Source organism: Ochotona princeps, chromosome X (assembly GCF_030435755.1).
Source record: "Ochotona princeps isolate mOchPri1 chromosome X, mOchPri1.hap1, whole genome shotgun sequence".
In the NCBI taxonomy this organism is placed as follows: domain Eukaryota; kingdom Metazoa; phylum Chordata; class Mammalia; order Lagomorpha; family Ochotonidae; genus Ochotona; species Ochotona princeps.
In genome coordinates this window covers 51,477,983-51,503,583 of record NC_080865.1, presented here as the reverse complement: position 1 = coordinate 51,503,583, position 25,601 = coordinate 51,477,983, and the positions used below count along the sequence as shown (strand labels likewise).

The following is a 25,601-nucleotide window of genomic DNA, read 5'->3' as shown; positions in this document are numbered from 1 at the left end:
TTGGAAACAAAAGCTGGAGACACTCTAAATATGATATAGGTGCAGACACTGACTTCCTAGAAAAAGGATCAAAAGCAAAAGAAGTCAAGATCAAATAAAGAAATTGGACTACGTTAAGCTAAGAAGCTTCTGCACAGCAAAGGAAACAATCAATAAAGTAAAAAAGCAACCAATAGAATGGGAGAAGATCTTTGCACACTACACAGGAGACAAGGGGCTAATTTCCAGAATATGCAAAGAACTGCAGAACAACCATAACAACAAAATAAACCGGTCAAGAAACGGGCAGGGGGAAATGGGCAGACATTTTTCAAAGGAACAAATCCAAATGGCTAACAGGCATATGAAAAAAAGCTCAAGCTTCCTAGCAATAAGGGAAATTCAAATAAGAACAACACTAAGGTTCCACTTAACTCCAGAAAGAATGGCCCACATACAAAAATCTGTCAACACCACCTGCTGGCTAGGTTGTGGGCAAAAAGGAACCCTTCTCCACTGCTGGTGGGATTGCAGGCTGGTGCAGCCACTATGGAATTCAGCATGGAGAATACTCAGTCAACTGAAAATCCACCTGCCATATGGGCCAGCAATTCCACTTCTAGGAATATGCCAAACGACTTGTTACATGAGAAATCAACCTGCACCCCTATGTTGACTGCAGCACAATGAATAATTGCAAAAACATGGAAGCAACATAAATACCCATCAACAGAAGACTGATAAAGAAACTGTAGTTAATCTACTGTATGGAATACTACTCAGCTATTTTAAAAATGAAATATGATTGTTAATAACCAAATGGGCTGAACTGGAGACCATTATGCTAAGGGAAATGAGCCAATCTCAAAAGGTCAGATATCATATGTTTGCTCTAATATAACAGCCATTAAAAATACAAAGCAACAACACAACAACAATGAAGAAGGGGAACAAACACATATAATCCCACAATCAAAGGATGTAACAGAGGGCAGAAATCTAGGAATCAAAGAAAATCAACGGAGTGCACTTCTGCAAAGAATGCCAGGTAGACATATATCTAATATATATAATTGTAAGAGATTGTGCCTTGATGAGGCTCAATGCTAGTATGGCTAGCAGAAGTTTTCACAGCATTTGAGGAAGTGGCTCTTTCTCAATTTACAGTAAAACAATGTTAAATCTAAGGATTTTACCTGTAAATTTTACCTTTTGGTACTTTCTACTTATTTGTTATTTGTACCTGTTGTAATAAGATCTTGTGATGCAATAAAACTGATTGTAATCACTCGAAATGGTTAATGTTCCTTTTATCACTGTTACTGCTTCTGCCTATATGTAATGAAGATCTAATCCTTATTGTACTTTCATTAGTGTCACATGGGATACACGCAGATATCTATTTTTACATGAAGGTTGTTGACACTCTCCACCCTGATACCTTTGTTACATATTTATTAACTTCATGTATACGAAGGTTCACTACTTTTTTTCTCCCCATGGTGAACTGTGTATGCTGGCTCTGTATTTAAAGCAATGCATAATGTAAGTATAGCAGAAATTGATACATTCATAAGGTAGAAACAGAGAGAAGTATGTCTCCATGAATGCAGTACATGGATAGACTCACAGCAAAATGGCTGATAATGACCTATTGGTTGGATGTGGGATTCTCTGATATTGGCCAAGCCTACATTGTTGGGAGACACCTCAGTGGAAGCATAATGGACTTGTGAAAGCTCACAAAAGACACCCATTGTAAAACTGGAGGGAAGATCAGCGGGGAAGGGTGGGAACTTGAGGACTGGGTGGGGAGACCCCAGTGCCTATTAAACTGTGTCATAAAAACGAAATAGTAATAATATAAAAATTTTTGAAAATTTAAAAATGTCTCAAAGACGTAAATTTTACACTATGGACTATGACGTTGCTAGAAGAAAATGTAGGAGAACCATGAAAACTGTGGCACAGGTGATGACTTCTTGTGTGAGATCTGAAGGCTTTGGCAACAAAAGCAAAACTAGCCATAAATAGGTTTATAAAAAAAAAAAATTCAGAAGTTTCTGTACTGCAATGGAAACAATACTTAGAGTTAAACATCCAACAGAATGGCTAAAAAAAAGCTATCTATCTGGCAAGGACTAACATCCAGAATATATCAGCAATACCCCCCCCCTCCCAAAAACCAACTAGTCCGGTTAAAAAACAGGCGAAGAACTCTAATGGTTCTCAAAAAGAATACAAATGGCCAGCCAACATCACTAATCCTCAGAGAAATTTTAAAATCAAAACCACACAGTAATAATACTTAAGGATTGAAATCTAACACTAATGAAACAGAACCTCTAAGGTCAGAAGCAAGCTATAGTAGTACCCTAGGTGATAAATTCACACTACAGTTTCAGGACTACTGCTAACTTTTGTGGGGGGGTATATTTTTTCTATTTATATTATTTTCCATGATATGGTTTTACAGGTACAGGGATTCTCCCCTATGCCTCTCCTTCCTTCCTCCACAATCTCCCCCCACCACCCTATTTTCTCCCATATTATTACAATAGTATAGTCTTTGCCCCTTACTGAAGATTGATATAACCATTTCCTATTTGACTTTTTACAAGCTGCAGAATTTCCTCTGAAGCTGCTATGAGGACTAAGCTTATTAGTATAGGCAGAAAGTTGATTCCGTTGGTATGTCTGAAATGACTATCACCAGATCTCATCAACCTATCTCTTCTTTTTGCTTTGAAAACTGATTTTCATTCTGCAGTTTTTTCCCACCTGGAAGATTCAAGGAATGCTTAACATTTACTTGTTTCTGTGTAACAGCTTTATTTTAAAAAAGATTTTTTTAATTGTAAAGGTAGATTTACAGAGAGAAAGGGATACAGAAAGCTTTTTAAAACCAATTTTTAATTTAACCTTGGAACAATCTGCAATAATAGATTTGTGCCTAGAGAAAAATGGTCTATAGCTATTTCACTGTTTAAATTAAAATTTTATACTGAGGTAGAAGCAAAAAATGAATGGAAATGAAAATGGGAAATTATAGAGTCAACACTTTCTAGTATTGAGCACAAAGTCTTCATCAGGAGCAAGCTCCAGCAAGTTATTTTCTACTATTTATAAAACTTTAATATAAGCTAAAATAACAAGATCTTACAACATACTCCTGTTCTAAATTTTTTTATCTATCTGTTATTTTGGAATCCTAAACTATAGTTGTTTGAAGGCATCACACTAAAACAGATATGTAATGCCACGTGATCTTCAGGTAATTTACCAGATGTTATAGCTTAAATTTAATGTAATGACAGAAGGGTGATAAAAGTGTAAAGTTCATTTTCATAGCTATCATCCTAGTTGGGGGATTATATGAATAAATTGAGAAAGAGGAAAAAAGTGAAGCACATTGACACAGTAAGACTAGCACTTTCTTTCTTTCTTTCTTTTCTTTCTTTCTTTTTCTCTCTCTCTCTTTCTTTCTTTCTTTCTTAATTTTTAAAAATCATCAAGCTGGGGGCCAGCATGATGGCTCAATAGACTAATCTTTCATCTGCTAATGCTAGCATTCCATAGTGGTACCAGTGATAGTCCTGTGCTTTGGATTGGTTGAGCTCTGGCCATTGTGGCCATTTGGAGAGTGAACCAATGGATAGGAGATATCTCTCTCTGTGTCTCTTTCTCTCTGTAAATCTGTCTATCCAAGTAAAAATAAACAAATCTTTGACAAAATAATCAACCCTGGGCAGAGGTAAAATCTTTATAATATAACATCTGTCTCTCTCTCTCTTACTCTCTCTCTTCCCCTCTCCCTCTCACTGTTTTTTATTTCAATGACAATGAAAACAGAAGTTTCCCACAGGGATGAAAAGGATACAGAATGAGAAAATATTAACTTGGCAGATTATCTTCTAGGCTGATATTTTTCCTGCCTATCTTCATCTCTCAAAAACATGTAAGCTTGGAAGAGAAAAGAATACAGAAAGCAAAGTATATCTAAGTTTTGATACTGCTGTATAGTATATGAAGTGGGAGTGGTGAAAATGTAATTAAAGAATCATATCAGAACATTCTGCTATGCATGATAAAGTTGAAGCTAAGACTAAGTAATATAAATCAGGAAGGGTTGTGAGATTAAAATTATTCCTACATATTGAAGAGTATTATGTTACTGTTAAAGAAATCACATTCAGTAGATTTAATAAAGCCTATGAAAAGTCTTTTTCCAAATCAAGGTATTAAATTTTTATTTTTATTTTTTTTAAAGATTTATTCATTTTATTACAGCCAGATATACACAGAGGAGGAGAGACAGAGAGGAAGATCTTCCGTCCGATGATTCACTCCCCAAGTGAGCCGCAACGGGCCGGTGCGCGCCAATCCGAAGCCGGGAACCTGGAACCTCTTGCAGGTCTCCCACGCGGATGCAGTGTCCCAATGCATTGGGCCGTCCTCGACTGCTTTCCCAGGCCACAAGCAGGGAGCCGGATGGGAAGTGGAGCTGCCGGGATTAGAACCGGCGCTCATATGGGATTCCGGGGCTTTCAAGGCGAGGACTTTAGCCGCTAGGCCACGCCGCCGGGCCCAAGGTATTAAATTTTTAAAAAGACACAATATAATTGGAAACATTTAACAAAGAAGACAAATAACATCTAACTGAATATTTGCATGTATATCCAATAATCAAACAGTAATATTTTCGAGTAGTTAGCCATCAAGATCAGAATTTGAAAACACAGATTAACTAATGGCTAAGAGATCAGACATCAGTGACATTACTTTCAGTCACAGAAAATTTTTGTTACACAGTGAAAATCCGGCAGTGTTTGGAGACATTCTGAGTACCGCACAGTGTAAAGATAGTTCATTTGAGGGAAAGAAAAAGTTACTCTTGAAATGTCAGTAGTACCCAGATGAGAAATCCTACCCGAACAGATTTGATACTCATTAAATTTTTTAATTTCACAAGTAAGCAACCATCAAATTTTTAAAAAAAATTTAAAAAGCCAGTGTCTTTATTGTTGTTTTGATTTTTAAAAATTTATTTATGCTAACTTGAAAAGAATTTTTGCAGAGGGGAGAGACAAAGATTCTGCAACGGGTCGGGAGAGCAGAGAAATCTTCCACCTTCTTAGAGTGTGTGAGAAAGATATTAAGTATAACCTATCAAAGTTGTAACAGGTAACTTATAGACAGCAGACTCGAACATGCATTAGTCATTAGCAAAATCTATAAAGACATACAGTGAGATCCAAGAGCAATCCTGACAGCCTCTTATCAGGAGGTCATATGCACAGAGCAGGTAGGGGGGACCACAGAATGGAACAGGAGGACAGGAGGAGGCTTGTTTCCCAACCCTGGAGACTCCCGGATCCTCACCAAGGACTATCAGTATGAGCACAAAGGGCTATATCCCAAGCGCCAAGGAGATCACAGGGAATTGGAGTGCCCTTGTAGGCCGAGAAATCTGAGGTCAACCATTCCTTATCAGATCTCCCACACGGGATGGGAGAAGCCCAGAACCCTCCTCATAGGGTCTGATGACATTGGAACAACAGCCAGGAACCCTGAGCGGTCCGCAGAAACAGAACAGTCAACTTCCTTCAGGACTCAGGAGAGGAGCCTTCTCTGGTCCTTACTTAGCTCCAACGTTGGCTCCCCACCCTCTCTTGCAATCACCATCAGGGTCAATCCGGAGCCCCCAAAATTAGATCAGACAGACACAGAGAGACCAACAAGGAAAGCTTAGAACAGACAAGAAAAAGCTTGGACTCCCATATCCCTTACTAGGTAGGACAGAAAGATCAGTTACTCCTCACTAAGGCATTGACGATTTCTCTGCACACCCCTCCTAAAACTGTTTTGCTCCTCAATCGTTAACCTACGGCTTGTTAGAGTTATGGGCCTATTTGGACTATCCTAAAAATCATGAAGCTCAGTAAAAATCATGCTTGAATACTATAAGTTGCTAAATATAAATATGAAAAAAGAAAAGACACAAGACAGCTGAACAGTACCCTATAACCATTTTAAGGTTTATAGCAGTCAGTTACATATAAACTAAAATTGAGATGTAAATGAAGTAGTTACAGGATGTGGTTAAGAACTTGCATTTTCTAACATATTGGTCACTCAATACCATGTCAATTAACTTCATGATGTTGTAAATTTCCATGTGTCTTCCTATTGCTGAATTTGTGTTGTGGCTTTTCATTGGAGGGTATGATATTCTGCCAGCTCTGCTTTCAGATCAATTTACCAATGAAATTGTTGAGTTTATCTGGACAATAAGATGCTGGATTCCCTGCATGATCCATGCCCGAACTGATGGAATTATGACTGGTTATGAGCTGTACTGCGATAATAATAAGGAGGAAATCAATTTGGTGGGAGGGCTAGGGAATGGGTTGGGGGAATCCCAGAGCCTATGAAATTGTGTCATAAAATGAAATTTTAAAAAAATTAAAAGCTAGTGTCTGTCGTTGTTTTGATTTTTAAAAATTATTTATGGTAACTTGAAGAGAATTTTTGCAAAGAGGAGAGACAAAGATCTTCCATCCACTGGTTCAATCCGCCAATGACCACAATAGCTGGAGCTGAACTGATCGAAGCCAAGAGTCAAGAGCTTCCTCTAGGTCTCCATGCGGGTGCAGGGTCCCAAACCTCGGGCCATCCTCTAATGCCTTCCCAAGCCACAAGCAGGGACCTGGATGGTAAGTGGAGCAGCCAGTATAAGAACTAGTGCCCATATAGGATCCCAGCAGATGCAAGATGAGGATTTAGCCACTGGACCATTTGGGCCAGACCCAATCTTATTTCAGAATTTTAAAAAGTCAAATTAAACTTTGCCACAACTAATCCATAAATCTGCTGTGCCTTAAGAAATATCTGGATATCAGTATTTTTCCTGTAACAAAAATTCATGAAACTAGTTACCATGAAATTCATCATTAATAAAACTCACTGTTTAACACTGCTGGTTCAAAAACATGATAGATTCAACTGCTTTCTGTGGAACACATTATATTTTATATTTTAATAAAATGATTGTACACATAAGTGGGCTACATAATGACATTTCAGTGTATCTATGTGATTATCAAATCATTTGTAATAGTGCCACAAACGTACTGACAGTTTTTAAAATTTACATGCTTGAAAAAAAATTGCATGCTTGAAAGTTTTGTAAATTTGTCTAATCATTTTTCTGTTCATTTTTACCATTATGATTTCTAAAATTCCAGACTCTGTTTCAGATTTACTCAATTAGTATTTTATCAAGTTCTTGAATCTATTCTTGCTTATACTTGCTCTAGCCTGTTCATATCAAATAATTCTTCAGTCACCTCATTCTCATTCTCCCTGAATAAACAACTGTTAAGTTTTTTGCATCTATTAACAGCTCATCAGCAGCCAATCACAAGTACTTGAAACCATTACTCTTATTTTTAAATTTAATATTGACTTTGCTTCCATTGTCCTTAGCTCATTATTCAACTATTCTTGATCAAAGGATAATAGTCTTAAGGTTTTTCTTTTCTTCAGATGCATTGCTTTCAATGCTACAATCAAAAATAAGATAATTAAGATAATTAACTCCACAACCGGTTTCCTTGCCTGGTTAACAAATGAGCTATTTGGAAACTTATCTTGTCATAGTCTTATTTTATTTTTTTTATTTTTTATTTTTTTATTCATTAATTACATTTTATTAGTTTCATAGGTACTGGGATTTCCGCCACCCCTCCCTACACCCTCCCCCCATGGTGGATTGCTCCACTTTGTTACATGACCACAGTTTAAGTTAAGTTGAGATTCCCTCACTGCAAGCATATACCAAACATAGAGTACAGCATCTTACTGTCCAGCCTAGTTCAACGGCTTCTTAGGGAGACCCTTCCAATATACCATCAGCAAAAATTTACATCGTTATGGAATTAATTGACATAGCAATGAGCAACCAATATGTTAAAAATAAATGCGAGTTCTTAACCACATTCTGTGACCACCTCACTGACATTTCAATTTTAGTTTATGCATAACATATAACATAATATTCATAAAATAACATGTTTTACATTACATCATATCCTCTTAAATTAAGGCAAACATGTGGTATCTAACCTTTTGGGATTGGCTCATTTCCCTTAGCATTATGGTTTCCAGTTTGGCCCATTTGGCCACAAAGAACTACTTGGAAACTTATCTTGTCATAGTTTTATTTTAAAAATAATTTTGGGGGAAGAATGTGTTGTTATGAAATGCTCTGATTTAAACTACTGAGTTTTGGCGACTGTTGCGATAACTCAACAGTTAAATCCTCTACCTCCAAGTGCCTGGATCCAGTATGGGCGCTGGTTTGTGTCCCTGCTGCCCACTTACCATCCAGCTCTCTGTGGCCTGGGAAGGCAGCAGAGAATGGTCCAAAGCCTTAGGATCCTGCACCTACATAGGAGACCCAGAGGAAACTCATGGCTCCTGGCTTTGGATCAGTTCAACTCCAGCTGTTGTGGCCATTTGGGGAATGAACCAGCGTAGGGAAGATCTTTGTCTCTCCTCTCTGCAAATCTTCCCTTTAAGTTACAATAAATAAATAAATAAACAATAACAGTAAAAATAATAAAACAGCAACCAAAAAAACTCAGTTCCGGCTGTTGTGCTTCCTTGGGGAATAAACCAGAAATGGAAGAATTTTTTTCTCTCTGTCTCTCCTTCTCTCTGTGTATTGGACTATCCAATATAAAGAAATAAGTATTTTTAAAAAGCACATATAGAAAATGTTATTTTCATGGCCACAGATAAAGAACCTCTTCTAATCTGTGAATCTAATGTATAGTAGCGTGTAAATTAAGAGCCAGCAAGTTTATACGTAAATCTCTCTGTATATCTGCTTGAATTATAATTAAAGTCAGGTTGCTCCATTCATTCTCAGCACTGCCAAAAATTCAAACAAGAAGTGGACTCTTCTTTACCACATAAATTTGTATGCAGTAGATATTTTCTGTACCCAAACTACTGCCCGCATGTTTTACAGACCTTGATGCAAGTGTAAAGAAAATTTAAACGTTTCAAAAATCAAATTAACTATATAATTACTTAATTTCCATTTAAACTTTAATTGAAAGTGGTTAATTTGCAGTTTAATTTTATGTTAAAATGAATTCTGGAGAAAATATAATTGAAATACAGAAATTTCTTTCCAATGATTAATATGCTGATTAAATCATTGACCTTTGGATTAATATCAGTATTTGGTAGCACTTGTCTGTATGAAAACACATTTTCAAAGATGAAATAAGTAAACGCTCATTAAATGTCAGCATTAGCACACATTGTTTGCCATAAATTTTTATAATAAAGATCACTAACTTTATATCCCATTTAGGTGAAATGATATCCCCTTAAAAAGAATTAAATTTTGTTTCGGCACAATATTGTGGCACAACACAATGTGACGTAGGCAATCCATACTGGAAAACCTGTACCAATCCCACATCCAATACAGTTCCTTGCTAATGTGTTTGGGAAGGCAATGGAAGGTGGCCCACTTGATTGGGTCTTGGCCTGACCGACCCTAACTGTTGCGTCAACTTGGATCAGTAGGTGAAACAGTCTTCCTACACTTGTCTGTCTCTCTTTGTGTCACTTCTCATTTAAAATAAACAAAAATAAATCTTTTAAACTTATGTTTTTCTAATAACCTGTAGCACAAAATGCTATACTTAATTTTTCTAATATTATCAATAAAATAATGAGAATTTCTTCTTTTTTACTTAAGTACCTGAATAATAATATAAACATCACCTTTTGGCTCAAAAATCCTAAAGTATTTGTTTGTAATTCACTGCTTACAGGAGAAATTTCCTGATGTTTGCCCTAAGCCGCTTTCAAACTTTGTGTTCATTAGTGTACCATAACTTAGCTATGTCCCAGGTAATAGTAAAAGACATAAGAGGTGAATAGAAGAAGGTTGAAACCATGAGTGCTAATTCCTTTCAAAAATAGTAATCTTAAGGTGCTGTTAGGTCACTCATGTGAAGGACTGTCACACAAACAATAAATCTTGGAGGCATGCTTAATGATAATTTTCTTAATTGCAATTGTTGCCACTAATTACATAAATTAAAGTAACTTGATTTTGAATGAAATAGGCACTTTCAAGGACTTCCAGATGTATAGTTTTAATGTGAATCAGTTTATCTGAATGTAAGTTAGAGAAGCAAAGAATAGAACATTATTTTAGTATAAGGAATACAACAAACTGTATGCACTTCACTTCATTTAAAATTTTGCTTAGATTATTTATATCTAAAATACTATTGGAGAAAAATATCCTTAAAAGAGGAGCCCAATTCTCATATTCCCCATGATCACCTCAGCATGCAGCCAGTGTTTCTTGAAGAGATGAATAAATTAAGGCAACAAATAAGTTTACTTCCCTGAAGTCAAATATAATGAACTTAAAAAATCAGAAATCTTCAAGAAGGGCCTGGTGCAATAGCCTTGCAGCTAAACTCCTCACCATATGTCAGGATCCCATATGGCTACCGGTTCTAATCCCAGCAGCCCACCGTCCATCCAGCTCCCTGCTTGTGGCCTGCGAAAGGCAACTGAGAATGGTCCAAAGCCTTGGGACCCTGCACCTGCGTGACAGACCTGGAAGCTCATGGCTCCTGGCTTTGGATTGGTGCAGCTCTGGTCGTTGCGGCCATAGGAGTGAACCGAAAGATGGAAGTTCTTCCTCTTTGTCTTTCCTCCTCTCTGTATACCTGACTTTGCAATAAAAATAACAAAACTTTAAAAAATCTGCAAACAAGAGTACTTAAGTGGCTGTCTCTTGATTAGATTTTTAACAGAGGAAACAGAGAGAATTTATTTGTGTATTATTTACACTGAGCTGTTCTGACGTTTGCCAAGAACTACATTTAAATAGCCTTTTCACTATTAACCTCAATATAATGGAATGTTATTTGACACAATATATTGTTCAGAAATCATAATGCTGCTTTATGGCAACATTTCTCAGAAAAATGTACATCAAATCTGAGAATTTGATGTTCATATATAATATCTTCAATGATTTCATTACTACCTTATAAAAGAAGCTCTAAGCTTTTTTCATATTAGTGTTCCATTGATAGTGCAACTGCACTTCAGTTACTGTGCTCTGGGAATTTGCTCTGAGAATTTTATCATAATATTATAGTCAGCATGTTAACAAACTGCAAAATATTAAGATCCGATTGAAGATATATGTCACCTGTTCTCTTTTGTTCCATATTTCAGAACGTTACACAAATATGTCACACAAAGACTGGTAGCAAGCCATACAGTAGAGATGATATTTAGAAAAAGCAATTCCTTTCTTGGTATAAACCAGACTGCTGTTTCACTTTCAGAGTTCTCAAAAGGATTATTTCAAATGACAAATTTAGAGAGTATGGGAAACGAAATGGGATATTAGGCACAGAAAAAGACTTTTGAGACTGTAAAAAGTCCTAGTGCCCAAAGTCATACTATTAGCCTCCACCTACCGCTACGAACTACAAAATTGCATTCAGACTCTGATGACATTGGTTACAGCTGAAAGAATTAGATTCTTTCATTCAGAAGCAACAACTGTGATAACCTAGAACCAAAGCCAAATCAACTTAGCAACTGACAGTCCACATTCCATCTGAACAAAAGTGATTTACAACAAAAGCTACTCCATAAAGAAGCAGCAAGTGTTACACCACATGTGCAGATATCAATGTAGAGACACAGAATACAAGAAGCAAAGAAACATGAGATCTCCAAAAAATACAACGTATCTTCAGAAATAGATCCTAGTTTGAATGAAATCTATGAAATATATAAAAGAATTCAAAATGATATTCCTCAGAAAAACTCAATGAGATGCAGGATGATAGATAATTCAAAGAAATTAGTAACACATGGCATTAATGAGAAGTTCAACAGAGATAGAAATTACTCACATTAGTGTCCAGAAAGAAATACAGTCTGTATGTATGTCCAATTGATTTTGAATAGAAGCAAAACAGTTCAACAGATAAAGCAGTCTTTTAAATAAATGGTGTCAAAATAACAGGGCATCTGTGTACAATGAATAATGCTGAAGTCCTACCAAACAACATGAAAATTGAACACAAAATAGATCCTTACCTAAATATAAGAGCAACAGCTACAACAGTTAATAGAGGCACAAGTGACAAAGTAAATTAAATAAATAAAAATTTAACTTCATCAGAATAAAAATGACCGTGCTTCAAACCACACTATCACAAAGTACAAAGAATGATCAGAATTATAGTATAGTGGTTTAAACTGCCGCAATGCCAGAATTTCACACCGGGGTGCTGGAGTTTAAGTCCTGTATGTTTTGCCTCTGATCAAGCTTTCTGCTAATGTACCTGGGAAAGCAGCAGAAGATGGCTTAAATATTTGGATCCTTGCCACCCACGGGGAAGAGTCAGATAAAATTCCAGGCTTCTGGCTTCAACCTTTCTTCAGCCTGTCACAGCCCTAGCATTTGCAGCCATTTGGGGGTGGGAACAGCAGATGGTGAATAATATTTCTCTCTCTCTCTCTCTCTCTCTCTCTCTGTCTCTCCATCTCCCTAACTCTTCCTGATAAATAAATAAATGGATGGATGGATGGATGAACAAATAAATGAGAGAATGAATGAATAAAACTCTTGTTAAAAGGAGGGATGATTCTTTAGGTTTGCATTAAGAAACCCAGTAATCAAATGGAGTGTCTGGATTCAATACCCCACTCTAGCACCTGACTTCAATTTGTTATTAATTCAGGTTCTACACAGGTAATGGTCTAACAAATTGGGTTCCTACCATTAATAAACCAACTTTGAGATCTGGATTAAGTTCCCTGCCCCTGTTTTCAGTCAGTTCCAACCCAGGCGCTTGTGAAAATTTCAGTAGAAAATCAACACATGGAGCTCTCTTTGACTCTTAAATAAATATGTAAAAGGAAAATCTATAAAATGGTAGAAAAGTTTTGCAAATCATCAACTAATTTTAATGAAGTTGTATCTAGAATATATGAAAAGCCCTTGTAACTCTAGTAAAAACACATAATCTAACTAAAATAAACAAAATATGTGATGTGATCAGACATTTCTCCAAGAAATATACAGAAGTTTAAAAATACAATTGTTATTACAAATATGAATTCAATTACAAAAATACCTTAATGAGCTTGCAGTACTTCCAGGGGTGTTAACAATGTTCTGACATTGATTACACTGGTGGATGTTGAATTCTTTGATACTAACAGGCAGTGAACTGTTTTGTTAAAATAGGTGAGTTGCATATTATGTAAATTGTATTTCAATAACACTTTTAAAAATCTCATTTTTAAATAATGAGAATAGTTTAAAATATCATTGGCAAGGGACTCTGATTCTCCATTAAGTGAGAATGATGCCATATGTGATAATATTGACATTAGAAACACTTGAAAATTAGTAAAGTTCTTGCTATATCCTAATATAGTGAAAAGAAAACTCCATCTAATTAAAGAATGAGATGAAAGAAGAGTAAAATAGAGATTCTCAAAATGCGAAAATTAATCTACCATATTACCTAGCCATCTGACTCAGGAATTTATCCAAGGGAAATGAAATCAGAATACAAAAGCATTATTTGTAGCTCAATTCACAATAGCGAAGGCATGGAATCAACTTAGATGCCCACCACCTGATGTCTGGATAAAGAAAATGTGGTGTATAAATATAATAGAATATTACTCATCCATAAAAGAACAAAATTCTGCCTTGAGCACAAAATGGGTGCAATTTGAGGATATCATGTTGTATGAAACTGAAGAAAAAGTCAAATACCACGTTCCCCCTTATAAGTGGAAGCAAAAATTAAAAGAAAATAAAAAAGAAATGCCTGCATCAGCCCTGTTGTAAACAGAAGATTTTTTGTACCTTTTTAAAATTAATGACTATGATGCTATAGTATAGTATTAATGATTTGTGAATATTTTCAACTTTATTGTGTATAATTAAATAGCAATTTTCCATCTGATTATTGGTTATATTCCATTTCAATATTTCCCCTAAGCTAGGCTATTTTGCTTTTTACTTACTGAACTGTTTGTTTTTTTGAGTATTAAGCACTTGACTCTCAAGAGTTAAAGAGAAAGAGAAAAGGACTACAGGAGGAGATGGGAGAAAGGACAAAAATATTCTTACATTCTTAGAATTGTATCCAAGAACTACATAGAACCCGCTAAAAACTAAAAAAAAAAAAAAAAAAAAAAACCCACAAAGAAAAATAGTGAAAATGTGGTCTATATAAATCATGAAATACTACTCAGACACAAAAATAGTGAAATCCTATACATTACAAAAAATTAATGCAACTAGAGACCACTGTATTTAGTGAAATAAACCGGCCCACAAAACATAAGTATCACAAACTTTCTCTGATCTGTGATACTTAATGGAGTACTCAGATGACCCTGAATGTATGACAGTGAAATCGACAGCTTATGTCTTGACAACTATTGATTGCCCTTGCCTGCACTCGCTTGGAACAATGCTCTATGTTTTGCTGGTGGAACTAAGATGAACTTTAAGTCTGTGGTTGTAAAATGAATTAAGAGTACTTTGTCACAAACATTAAAAGAAAAAAAGAAATCAAGAAAAAGGCAGGGAGAGAGATGTTATGTTCTTAGAACTTTATCTGTGGAGCACTTGAAATCTATTCTTTCTGTAGTAACAACAATAATAAAAATTAAATCTCTGAGAATGAAATCACGTAAGGAAATTTCTCTTTCCTCTCTCTCCCTTTCATCCATCAAAGGTAACTTGAAATCCCAACAAACCACAGTGCACAAGTGTCACATAAAGCCAAATGTACTTAATACTTTATTTATTTTTGATTTTTAAAGATGTATTTATTTTTATTGATGGGCAGATTTAAAGAGAGAAGGAGATACAGAGGGATCTTCCAACTGCTGGTTCATTCCCTAAGTGGCTGAAATGGCAGTTGCTGAGCCAATCAGAAGCCAGCAGCCAAGAGTTTCTTCTGGGTCTCCCATGCGAGAGCAGGATCCTAAGGCCTTGGGCCATCCTCCACTGCCCTCCCAGACCACAAGCAAGAAGCTGGATGGAAAGTGGAGCAGTGGGTACTCAAACTGACACCCACATGGGATCCCAGTATGTGCAAGCAAGGATTTAGCTACTAGGCTATCACATTAGCTCGCAAGCTGGGGTGGCTATGGGCTAAGCTAGGAGTGACCATGGCACCTGCCATCACTTACGGGTAAAGGAACCGATGGCAATCTGGGCAAGTCAAGGCAGCACCACACAAAGCTGCATTCTAAAATAGAATGTGGGGTGGGCTGAGCTGCAACTGTAAGGGGGTGGACCGGGCAGGACTAAGCAAACTTCAACTTACAAAAAAAGAATAGAAATCAGGATGGAGCACATGTCATTCCAACCTAGCCTCTTAGCCAATTAGTCTGCATGAGGCAGGGATACTATGCCACAGCACCAAAGGCAAAGGCTGAGACAGGTGAGGGGCTAAGGCAACTGGGTCAGAGCATCCACTGGCACACGCGCAATCTAGGGCTGGGAATAGACTCGGTTGGGGAGCTGTGAGAGTACACCCTTGCTGGGTTGGGATTCCCACGGGAGGGTGTAGGAGCTGCGTTCTGGTCTGGATATGGCTGCAATCTCCCTTGGCACAAGTGTGGAATGGGGCTGGGCACACCAAGCTGGGCTAGACGCCTTCACCATCTGGCGCTCTGGAGAACCTGGGTAGATGCAGGACGGACTAAGCTGGGTCTCAGCCACTACTGAGCCATATGTGAACAGTGTCTGGGTATGGACAAGCTTTGGCTGGGGTGAAACAGCCAACAGCAAGAACACTTTTGAATAAGAGATATAGAAATAAGGTTCCCTAAAACTGTATACACATTTGGGCTAGTAGTTAAGATGCTGCTTCAATATCAAATCCCACATTTCGGAACCTGTGTTCTAGTCCCAGCTCTGCTTCCCCATGGTGGGAAGACTGTTACTCAGATGGAGCCCTTTAGAAAGTTCCAGATTCCTGACTCTTACGTGGCTCAGCCCCACGTAAACTAGCAGATGGGACATATTTGGTATTTCTCTTTCAAATAAATAAGTAGATAAATAAATATGCATCTTTATTTTCACAAAAGAATGAAGAAACAAAGCTTTTTGGTAAATTTCCACTTATCCATTCTCTAAAGCTGTTCCTTTCTCTATGTGCATCTGAGTAGTCATCACACTAGGTAGCTAGAATAGGACTCACTTGGGGATTTTCTTGCACTCAGCTGTATAAAACTAATGAAACCTTGAGCTGACTTTTCATTATCCAGTTTATATAGCTATTCAGCTTCTTGATTACCATAAAGATCTAAAAGATGAAAGCAATGCCAGATGTGAGGTTCACTATTACTAAATTAAAATTCCCTTCCTTAAGGGATACGAGACTCTAAAATCCATCTTGCCTGTCTTTGACTCCCTAAGACATAAGAATTTATTTTATTTTGCTTTTTGTAGATTTTTATTTTCTTAATGGAATGACTGAATCAGTAAGAATATGGAGTAGGGACCTCCGAAACTTAGCTTATCCTCCACCTGCTGCACTAGGATCCCTTATGGATGCTTTGGGCCCCTACATCTACTTGGGAGACCAGAAAGAATTTTCTGGCTTCCATCTTCAGGCACACCCAGCTCTGGACGTTGGCCGTTGGGACAGTGAGCCAGCAGATGGACCATCTCTCTTTGTTTCTCCCTCTCTTTCTCTTTGTAAATCTGTCAAGTAAAATAAATCTTTTTTTTTTTTTTTAAGAATCTGGAGTAAACGTGCTAAAAATAGCAACCTAATTTTGAGGATTTTGATGATACATAAAATTTCCTACGGCCATTTTTGTCAAAGTACAAGAACTGATAGCAATAAAGTTGAGAAGAAGCTCTCCAAAACAATGAACCACATCATACTACATAGAAAATAGACTTTGGCTATGTTTATTGTTCCTGAATTTCCCTTATATTCATCCTCACTAAAACAAAGAAATTTCAGCCAATAAACAAACTGAATGAGGACCTGAAGAATTGAAGGTTAAGAGTTGCTATTATATCCAAGCTTTAACAATGCTTGGCAATTAGTAAATACTAAGTAAGTATTCGCATACATTGAATATCCCCACATGTAACCAAGCTTTGAACTAATATCCAAAAAGTAAATACAGTTCATGTGGGTATGAAATCAGTGACAATGAATGCTGCTTCAAGCTTTTCTGGTATGTTTTGGTAAAACTGAATCTTATTAGATCATTTATGATGTACAAATGTTATGTTGAACAATATTAGTAGAAAATGAAATATATTTAACATAAAAACAAAATTAAAAGCTAAGCATTATTCACTTACATGTCCTTTTATTCCAAATTTTAACTTGCATCTGCTTTATAAAGCCTAATACATGTATGTGCAGAAGGGAGATACCCAGTACAAACCAATGTGGGCTTGTATTATGAAATCAAAACAAACCTACATATGCAAAATTATATGTAATACCAACTAAATACAAAGAGGAGTGACTTCTTTACTGGTGGTGGGTATACATAAGTATGAAATAATGAATTACTCAAATATTTCCTAAAGACAATGTTTAGATAAGGAGACTATTCATGGTTGTACATTGTAAGTCAAGTAAACAGTATTATGAAAAAACAGAAATTGAAATATACATGAAACATTTAAGGATTACTGGAATAAGATCTATTTTTAATGTTTATTCTTATATAATCAACAGGCAGACTGAGAGAAACAGGGAGAGAAGTAGGAATAGGGGGATAGAGAGGGAGAGGAATAAGGAGGGATAGAAAAAAAAACCTTTTTCCACCTAATTGCATCACCAAATGTGCGTCACAGCCAGGGAAGGGGCAGACAGGCAGAAGCCAGGAGTCTGGAACTACATCCATGTATCTCACATACGGGAAGTGGCCCACTGTGTCACAACACTACCCTCCTTACAGTAAGACATCTTAATGGTACTTCAGAGGTAATGTAAAATGGAAGGATGATATAATAGATTATTATAGGTTAGGCAAGACCTTGGATACTAATTTATCAAACATAGACAAATTCATGAGAGATAGTGACCATTTGAAGATTTGTAATCAGTTTGTTACTTCAGAAAAATTCAGGAATGGTGGTCAATTCTAATAAAATAGGAAAGAAATTTGAGATTTTGTGGCTATACCAGTATTCTAACTATGTATTTAAAATGTGGACCTAAGTTTCAGTGTTGGCCCTGGAAAGGCAAGGAAGAGACAGATTACACAGATGCAACTGAAGACAAATTTACAGGACTGGATGAATAAATGCATATGAGGATGGAGAACAGCACAACAAAATGATGTCTTACCTGTTCAGTGAAATGTTTCAATAATTTGTTATGTTTAATGAGATGATTTTTCAGACGTGAAAATTCTGACACACAATCAAATGGAAGCCTGCCAGGGAAGGATGACAAGATTTTTCATCAATCTGAGTTTCAATTAGTAATATATTTTTCATATCTCAGGAAACCTAAAATTACAAGTCATGCTATATAGAGTTTTATATCAAAACTAGAATCAAAGTATCAAAACTAGCAGAAATCTTATGTAGAAAGTGGTAGGTGCTGATGATATTTCTTATGGCCCCAGTAAAAAGGACAGCTAAGAGTACAACTTGTGTTAACTATTTCTGTTTTCAAACTGCTATATAATTTGAAAAGCAGAATAGGTATCTTTCTGTATTGTTCCCTTTTTCTTAACTATCACATAAATGATTATATGAAAATAAGGAAGACGGAAGAATACGAAATATCTACATAATCCACAACGGGTTTATTTATACCTTGATAAAACAGATTGCCTGTATTTGGAAATTCATTGTATTTGTTATTAATGGGAAAAGGTGTTTCATGTAGGATACTATGGCTAATTTCAAATATGGAGTTGTATATTTTTGTATCTAGTATGGATCTTAGACTTCAGTGATTACAAGCAGAAATTTAAATTAGGTGATAGAATTTACACAACTATGCTGGAAACTTATCAGTTAATCTATATTAAGGATATTCTAAACACGGAGAAAATTTCAGAATATCATTGGTAAAGCAAAATTACAAGTGTTGAATCCATATTCTCTCCCAAAAAGGAAACAAAGTTTTATTTTTAAGATTTAGCAGGAGGGCCCAGCGCGATAGCATAGTCGCTAAAGTCCTTGGCTTGAATGCGCCGAGATTCCATATGGGCGCCGGTTCTAATCCCAGCAGCCCCACTTCCCATTCAGCTCCCTGCTTGTGGCCTGGGAAAGCAGTCAGGAACGGCCCAAAGCTTTGGGACCCTGCACCCGCGTGGGAGACCTGGAAGAGTTCCTGGCTCTTGACTCCTGGCTTCGGATTGGCTCAGCTCCAGCCGTTGCGGCCGCTTGGGGAGTGAACCATCGGATGGAAGATCTTCCTCTCTGTCTCTCCTCCTCTCTGTATATCCGCCTTTCCAATAAAAATAAATAAATCTTTTTTTTAAAAAAAGAAAAGATTTAGCAGGAAAAAATAATTGTAAAGTCCCTTCACCAAAACAAATTCAAGAAAGATTACAGCCCTTAGCATCTGCATGAAATTGTCATTTTTTTTCTAGGGATCTATTTATAATGTATATAGCATGCATGAGCAATGATTCAAATTATTTTTTATAATTAAGTTTACAAATTTAGGTGGTAAAATTAGTCTTTATAACTCTAGGAAAATTCCCTGGACAAATTTTCTCTTTCATATATTTAAAAACCAAAAGAAAAATTATGAGCACATAGGTAACAAAGGTATCACTTGCCTTTTAAACACATACACACACACACGCATATGCACATGCGTGCACAAATATGAGAGACAGAATACTAGAGATACTGGAGACAAACAGATAAATCTCCTATCGTAGGTTCACTCTGCAAATGCTAGAGAAGCGGGAACTAAATTAAGGTCTCCCATGTGTCACTCAGAACTCAAGTACTTGAATTATAATCTCTGACTGCCAGAGTGCGTATAAGAAGGAAGCTGGAACCAGAAATGCAGCCAGGACTCAAATCCAGGCATCCTGACACAGGATGTGACCGTCTTAACTGCCTGTATCAAATGCCCATCTCTGTCTTTCACATTTCATTTAAAAAGCAGAATCTATCCACCTCTTCCAAGTCTCTTAATGTTCAACATAATACATGCTCAATTTAGGCTTGCTTTTGAGTATAATCCTGGCTAGTTATGTTTAGATGGCAATGAAATACTTTATTACTCCAGGAAGTTTGTCAGAAATTCTAATTCAAGTTAGTAAACCTCTTAGAATTTTATCTTTTATAATCTCAGGTCTTACACTGTAAACTTTGAAATATGCCATATGTTATTAATAAAACAATGCTAAAATAAAATTTTATCATGCATATGTAAGTGTAAAGTGCACGTGAAGTCAATCTTTTGTATAGTGCAGGCTAGTTTCAAAAAGCTCAACTAATTCAGCATGAAGATTAAAAAAATTAGGAATATTAAAAAAAAGAAAGGAAACTTTTCACAGGAGAAGTTCAGAAACCAAATTCTTCCTTAGTTTGTTATTATGCCCTAAATTAAGCTAGTGAGTAAGGCTCAATTCTCAAAAGCAGTTATTACCTATGTTGTAAAATGTGTACACAATATGCTGTTATTTTTAATTGTTCAATACTTCTCATTTTTGTAGAAACTGCCATGCCTTGATTATACATTCACAAGCTGATGGATATTTGGATTCTTCTGATTTTTATTATTAATAATAAAATTACCACGAATAACTGTAAAAAATTATTACTTTATTATACAGATTACTAGACTTATATACACTTAGGATAAATTTGAAATATATTTTAGGCCTGAAGTTTGATTGGTCAAAAACCAGCTGCTCTGGTTTAAATAATAGCTGGAATTATAATTTGAGAAAAATTTAATAGTAGGATTAATACGGGAAATTTTACTTTAATAGTATCTTTACCATATTTTGTATTAGAAACACAGAGTTGAGGTCATTTTAAAGATAAATTAAGAAAATAAATTTCCTCAGTAAAGTAATAATTCAACTTCAGAAAGAGTGAGGAATTTCTCTGACAGTCTCATCAGATATTTGATAAATGGCAAATTAATTGTTACATAGAAAATTCAGTTTGATTCTTGTTAACCATTCTTAAAATTCGTACTGTCCCTTTCCTACAGATAAGCTGAAAAATTAAGAAAGTTTTTAAAAAATGGATATTCTCAGAAATTCATCTTAAATTCAGAAGTGACTAAAGCTGAGAAATCCAAGTGTACTGATGTGTTTAATATCAAAGCACATCCATCAAGACATAATATTATGATTTTTTATGTGTTTCATTAATTATGCTTTTCGTCGCAAGGTGATATATAGAATGCTCAGTGAGTCTTCAGCTTAATAAAAGTGTTATTCAAGTTAAATAATTTTTTTAACAGTTATTACCTTTTCAGCAAGGACTATGTCAGCATGTAATACTTTAAATAAAAAATTTAAAATCTTCAAAGAGAACACAAGATGCTAATATGGTCATTAAATTTTCTATATTTGAATGTTACTTTATGAGTTCATTTTTGTATAGCTTGTTTAATTTCTGAAAGAGGAATCTGTCTCAAGGACTACTTACTATAAAACACCACAGAAGCAATATTATTTCCCTTTAATTTTACTCGATTCCTCTTATAATAGCAAAGACAGCTGTAAATTGAGGAATTTAGTGAAACTGCGAAATACTTAACATTGATATTCTCGTGAATTTTACAATGAAACTACTTTGATAAAATGAGAAAATCAAATATGAAACTTCAAAAAGTCAATGAAAATGCAACTAAACTTTTATGTGAAATTTATACAAACTGTTTTCATAACATGCATTTCCATGAACTTCTTTCCTTGAAAACTCCTTGTACTGTTAATTAGCAACTGTCATTGAAGTATATACATTTGGGGCACTATATAAACTGTAGTCTTTTTGGCAGTCCTTTTTGTTGTCAATTTTCAGTCCCATGGCAGTCTTTGCTGTGTGTCCTGTATCTCTGTCTTTCTCTTTTAACTTGGTTTATTTCAAAGATCCAAATTATTTACTTTCTGGCTGTGGTCTCTGGCTTTTTTTAAAGCTTGTGCCTGATAGACGTTTGTGATCATTTCAATGATCTCAGAAAGGAGCAGAGAAACTGCTTAATTTGTTAAATTTCCTCTTTTACTAGCAATGTCTTTGGTCAAGTAGTTTAAATCACAATTTCTTTTGTACGTGTAAGCAAATGGATTTGCCAATCAAGTATTAACTTCAATATAAAGGTAACAATGGACCAATACAAAGGAAGTTAGAGCTGCGGGGAAAAGTAACATGACTTCCCTTTCCTGTATTTCTCTTATTGTGCATACTGCACATAAAACAATGTTTCTCTTACTGTCTAACCTCTCATATCTTTGGGATTCAATATTTACACGAGTAAAAAAGCAGGAATATGTATCTATATAATGTTTTGCTTTTGTGGAGAATTACGTGTTTGTTATATTTTTTGATAAACAATTGGTAAATTGAAATTTTAATGTTATTTACAATTCAGTATGAAAGCAAGATTTGAGATCATTAGCCTTTGATTTCTGTAGCGTTCCTTAGTAGTACAGTATCTTAAAATCTGTTAAAATGTTTAAAATTTGTTGGCAGATATTGTGGTACATTGGGTTAATTAAGCTGCCTACTGCGACAACAGTATCCTCTTTTGGAGAATCAGCTTGTGTCCTGGATGCTCTGCTTCTGATCCAGCTCTCCGCAAATGGCCTGGAAAAACAGTGGAAGATGACACAAGTGCTTAGGACTCTGCTACCCACATGGGAGACTAGAAGGAATTCCTTGCTCCTGACTTCGGCCTTACCGAATCCTGGCTGCTGTGGCCAAATGAATAGTGAAGCAGAGAATGAAGATCTCTCTTGTTTTCTCTCTTTCTCTCTCAATTAAAAATTTTTTAGATAGTTTAAAAATAACACATATTTTTTAACTTGAAGCCTTAATCCCAAAGTTAGTTAACATAAAAGAGAAAAAAGGAGACATCCAGAGTCCAGATTTGGTATTTAGAATTTTGGTGAGGCTTTCATGCTTTCCTGAAGGCCTGTAGAAAAACAAGTGCTGTTCAAATGTAACAGTGGATTTTAATCTGTAAATAAAAACCAAAGTGAATCCTTCATAAAACAAACACTAATTTTATAAAATACATTTTTCCATTCAAAACAAATGATAAAATAATGTTTCATTTAAAGAGACTTGTGTAGCTATGTTTCACATTCTAAGGAAAGCTTGGAGCATCAATAAGATCTCTGCAAACATTTTTTCAATTTAAAAAATTGTAATATAAAGAGAATAGATTTCAAGTATTTCATGGACACAATTCTAAGGACTTTAAAGATCAGATATTGGGAATTACCTTTCCAGAATGTTTAGTATCATCTTGACCATATTAATCAGTTCAAGAGTAGCTGTATTAATGCTATGAGCTGGTTGTTCATTAATGCCATGTAGACTACGCGCCCTTCTTCTTTCCGATATCATGACTAGAACACGGTCAATAGCATGCTCAAGATCTTCACTCTGTTTTCTGAATCTGGTAGACATCTTTTTGTTATTCTGAAATTAAAGTGGGAGTTTGGGGGAAATAAATGAGGCAGCGCTTATCTAACACACTATAAATATGGAATAGGTTAAACACTACTACCAGTAACCAAAGTAATGATAGAGGGATGCAAACTTACTATAAAGAAATTTTTTGTTATTATTAATGCATTGTTTCTAATATATCACTCACGGTAATTATTGAAAAAGGGAATGAAAGGAATAATGTTCAACCATGGGAATACTAGTTTGTGTAATTTTAGAATGTGACAATAACCATTTGCCTATAATTGGGATATCTTAAATATGTCATAATAGTACATTTATCTCATTTCTTTTCTAGAATATTTTTTGAGAAAATTCATTTTATTTTGCTTTTTGCACAAGGATGTTTGTAGAACTTAGAGGTATGAAATGAGATTCTTCCTCTACATTTAGCTCAGAGTTCTGGAAGCTAGGTATAGGCCTCTCTGAGAGCTGACAATTAAACAATTCATGAGCTGAAAGATTCTTAATTGGATACTGATAATTAAATACACAATTTAAATGTAATTGGAGATTCTCATTTAGTTGTTTTCCCTTGCCATGAGTGTATGTACAAACACTCTTAATTCTGATATATTTTGTTCCGGGATTCATGAAATGGTTGGCAGAAACAACCACAGAATTGTAATGACTCCACAAGGCCTCTTTAGAAAGTTATTCTAATTTCCCTATGGAGCAATCGAGAAATAAACCGTTTTTCATTAAGTAGTAAGACCATTTGTAAAAAGAACCTGTCCCATTAGCTTCTGAACACCTAGAATAGTGTTATTTTTGTCAAGAAAAAAGAGAATAGAAATCTATGTAAAATTATACTATGGACATTTTACCAATTATCACCTATTTCTAACATAAAGCACATTATGTGATATGCTCAAACTAACTCTAAGCAAGCCACTTTAAATATCACATATTAATCAAACTAAAATTTTTTTTCCACAATTCCACTGTTTTGGCTATATCCACCTCATACAAATGGGAATGCTTGGTGTGATGACTGGTTCAGTAAAATGTATATTTGGGAATATTCCTTTCAAAAGGATCTAAAATATTAAAAAGGCAAGTAATGCAAAATGAAGGAATCTACTTTTTCTGATTTATAGATACCAGAATAAAATTATTAACATCAACATTTAAGATGTAAGTATTCGCATTTATTTCATGCTACCTTTTGCTTCCCCACATTCTCTGTTACAGTCTATGCTTTTATGTATAAAGTATCATAATTAACATTAATACGTTAATTAAGCTTTTAAGTTTTTCGAAATATTATGTTAAATTTATAATTATATAATCATAGATTTTTTTCATAAATTGGATTTTATAGTTTCATTGCTAATTGCCAGTTGTTTTATCCTACAACTGCCCTATTGTTATCTATTTTTATTCAACTCTTGGTCAGCTGAAATATATCTCCATTAATATTAAAGGATAAAATATTTTCTGACCTTTGTACTCCTACTTGCAACTGACATCAATGGTTTCCCTAGGTCACATGACAATGTATTAGTACTTAATATCCTGGGAAAAGCAGCCTCATACTCAGTGCTATTTCTCTCACATGATCAAATATGTTTTTTCCTAGAGGACTAAGAAAAATTTGTACTTTTCATTCTAGGGTATTGAATTTCTGGTGAAAAGATTCTAAATTTGGTGTGAAAATAAGTTTCTTTAAATCAAACACCTCAGAGCCATGGAATTGTTTTAAACTTCTAACATGTATCTACTAATGCACAATTAATCATAAGATTCTTACAGATGTAAAATATTTAACAAATTTGATTTATTATTTTATGCTTATAAAATCCATGTTATAAAGATCACAATATTACAGGAATTCTTACACATCATATTATAAATATTGGAC

At 35.3% G+C, this 25,601-nt stretch overlaps 1 protein-coding gene across 1 annotated transcript in view; it reads right to left on the bottom strand.

Annotated features, from left to right (window-relative positions):
- Positions 1 to 25,601, bottom strand: part of LOC101530799 (uncharacterized) — a 315,911-nt gene that overhangs the window by 217,090 nt on the left and 73,220 nt on the right. Inside the window, 2 exon segments of the mRNA XM_058659130.1 lie at positions 18,417 to 18,504; positions 23,508 to 23,707. Coding sequence (XP_058515113.1) covers positions 18,417 to 18,504; positions 23,508 to 23,707 — 288 coding nt within the window.